This window comes from Eulemur rufifrons, chromosome 8 (genome assembly GCF_041146395.1).
Source record: "Eulemur rufifrons isolate Redbay chromosome 8, OSU_ERuf_1, whole genome shotgun sequence".
Taxonomy (NCBI): Eukaryota; Metazoa; Chordata; class Mammalia; order Primates; family Lemuridae; genus Eulemur; species Eulemur rufifrons.
Genome location: NC_090990.1, coordinates 102,222,440 through 102,225,444, shown reverse-complemented (window position 1 = coordinate 102,225,444; position 3,005 = coordinate 102,222,440). Strand labels below are relative to the sequence as shown.

At 50.4% G+C, this 3,005-nt stretch overlaps 1 protein-coding gene across 2 annotated transcripts; it reads left to right on the top strand.

Moving 5' to 3' along the window:
- Nucleotides 1-1,034: 1,034 nt before the first annotated feature.
- On the top strand, nucleotides 1,035-2,800 carry LOC138389988 (cornifin-A). 2 transcript variants are annotated; one of them, XM_069478741.1, is made up of 2 exons: nucleotides 1,035-1,079; nucleotides 2,207-2,800. In XM_069478741.1, exon 2 carries the CDS (start codon nucleotides 2,226-2,228, stop codon nucleotides 2,493-2,495), a length of 270 nt encoding a protein of 89 aa, XP_069334842.1. In that variant the 5' UTR covers nucleotides 1,035-1,079; nucleotides 2,207-2,225; the 3' UTR covers nucleotides 2,496-2,800. The 2 variants fall into 2 exon arrangements, with proteins under 2 accessions (XP_069334842.1, XP_069334840.1); XM_069478739.1 differs by having other exon boundaries at nucleotides 2,192-2,800.
- Nucleotides 2,801-3,005: the final 205 nt, after the last annotated feature.

The window sequence follows — 3,005 nt, the reverse complement described above, 5'->3', positions numbered from 1 at the left end:
TGGATGAATGAGGAAACAAACAGTACTGTGGGAACACCGTTGGTTTGAGTAAGCATAACTCTGCCCTCAGAAAGCCGTCTGGAGACCCAGAGCCAGAGAGAGGAGGGAAACCTCGCAGACAGCAGGATCTCCAGGCGTCGGGGCGGAGCTGGAAGTGGGCAAGAGTGGGGGGAATTCAGCATTGAAGATTCCATGACTGGCAGACTGAGGGGAGGTAGTTAGAAAAGGCTTCTGGTTTTCAGGGGTGGAGGAGGCAATCTAGCCCTGTTAGAAAGGAGGAAAGGGCCACAGTCAGATGGCTGGGTGGAGTGGAGGGAAAAGGTTATCCCAGGAAAGGGATTAGTTCTTTTAAATCCCTGAAGTAGGAGAGGGGTAAAGGTGTGGTTGGTGAAAGCAAAGCAGGTTTTCCCAGATTAGCAACTAGTCAGGAAGGGGTGGGGCTGGAGTGGGAGAGGGGGGTTAAGCAAATTATTCTGAATGTGTGTGGTTCAATGGAGTTAGGAGAAAGATGGGGGAAGTGAATGGAGGTCTTGGACGCCCAGATGAGGAGTCTATTATCAGTCAATCCCACTATCTCTAGCTTGTGCCTTCACTAAGGTGCCCACTTGGGCTCTTCTGCTCCCTTTCTCTTCCCAGCTGTTCATGGCCCTACCATTCTACCCCATAGAATGGGGACAACAGTGTCAATGTCAAAGACAATAGGTGACAAGGCCTCAAAGGACTCTGATCCCTCCAGGGTTAACTCATTAAATCCTCCAGGAAACCTGCTGCTCCCCAGCACAAGCCCTGCACCTGGGTCTGAGCAGGAGGGTGGCAGTGAGGATTAGATCCAGGTGACATCATTGTCAGCCAGCCAGGCCAAAAAATATCAGGTGGGTGGTTTTCATCACAAAAGCTGAGCCAACGGGTGACTGTGGGGGGGAGTGTGAATCATGGGTGACAGGTGAGGAATGAAAACAGAGCGCCTGGGCGATGCTATTTCCTTAAGGCAGGGCTCATCCATCGTATAAAAGCCAGCTGGCCATTGCCTTCACACCAGACCCAAGCGACCAGACAGCCCATTCTTCTCTGTGTACCAGGTGAGTCTCTGATTGCAACCAATCTGGAATTCTTATTTATTTTTTTCATAATTGGAAGCTGGACAAAGGCAACCATGTATAAGAGGGTTGATGCGAGGTATCAATTAGAGTTAGAGAGTAGAGGAAGATCTTCACTTTAAGGAAAAGCACACTTTGGGTTTGAAGGGACCTTAGGGATGGTTGGATTGGCCAGCTCAGCGGACAAGCTAGAGTGGACAACCATTGGACTGGGGTGGGGCAGGGGCAGGAGACAGGCCTGTCCCCACCAGGAGCTCATAGCAGGGCTAGGGCACAGATCCAGGCCCAGAGCACCCTCAGCAACACCATAATCTTCTCTGGTGTGATACTTACAGAAATTCTCATTCATTAGGCAGATCTCCACTGAGCACTTCTTATATTTAAGGCAGTACGCTAGGCACTTTGGGTAAATCAGACCAACATGAAACCTACTGAACAAACTTACACCCCAGCAGGGAAGGTAATAGATGCACTTAAAGTGATAACATGTGAAGTAGATAGTGGCTGGCACGGGGAGGAAGGGGCAGGGAAGGGCTGTGCAGTTTTGGGGAACAGTGCTCCAGAAGAGCCTCCTAGTGGGGGCAGGAGATGTGAGCTATGGCGGAGGAGTATTTGGACAAGCAGAAGTGGGAAGGAAAGCATTCGGAGGGGACTATGTGAGGAAAGACCAGAAGCAAAATCATTGGGGTTTAGATTAACATAGAGCCATCCTATAAGTCACAAGTCATTCTGTGAAGTATGAGAAGTGAATAGACTGCAGTACTTCCTATGATGCCACTTTCCAAAAGGCCTAATATGTGGGCCTCGAGTCCCTCCCAGAAGCAGGCTTATCCCACATTTTTCAATGAGGGATATAACATATCTGGGGACAAAAGGGAGCCAAGGAATGAACCCCACTGAAATAGAGCAGAACAAATTGCCTTTAGGCTCCTCCTCTTGAAAAGGCCCAGAAATTATCAAAGAATATTTTACTTTCCAATGTAGTAGGACAGTAAGGAGATAAGAAAGGCTCTCTCGTTTAAAAGGGGCCTAAAATTAAATCTATCTGTCATCGAACTTAACTTCTTCCCTGTTCAATTGAATCACTGAGTCAGCTTTTCTGTCCCTAGAGAAAGCCACCGCTGAAGCATGAGTTCCCAGCAGCAGAAGCAGCCCTGCGCCCCACCCCCTCAGCCTCAGCAGCAGCAGGTGAAACAGCCTTGCCAGCCTCCACCCCAGGAGCCATGTGCCCCCAAAATCAAGGAGCCCTGCCACCCCAAGGTGCCTGAGCCCTGCCACCCCAAGGTGCCTGAGCCATGCCACCCCAAGGTGCCTGAGCCCTGCCATCCCAAGGTGCCCGAGCCCTGCCCCTCGACCGTCATTCCAGCACCAGCCCAGCAGAAGACAAAGCAGAAGTGATGTGGTCCACAGCCATGCCCTTGAGGAGCCGACCACCGGATGCTGAGCCCCCATCCCACTCTGCTCATGAGGCCCATTTGCCTGTTGACCTTGCAATTAGCATGCTGTCACCCTGAGTCATAATCCCTCCCTCTTTGCACATCAAAAAAGATGTCTTTTACCCTCACTCTGGAGGGTTCCTGAGCTTGTGAATAAGGCAGAAATTCTCACTGGGTGAGCTGGTCTTCCAGTTGCTCAGGGTTCATCTGAAGAGGGGTTTGGGGAGGGATCAGGTGAATATTCCCTGTTCTTCCCCCAATAAATAAATAAATAAAATCCATGCCTGGTTGTGTGTGTCACTGGCTGATTCAACTTTCATTGCTCTCTCAGCGTGAAGCAAGAACTAACACAGTGAGGGCTGGTTGTGAGGTCTGTAGTCAGAAGCTACCCGATCCTGGCACTGAGAATGTGTGTGTGTGTGTGTGTGTGTGTGTGTACATGTGGCTGCTGTACCTGCAGAACATTCTGGGG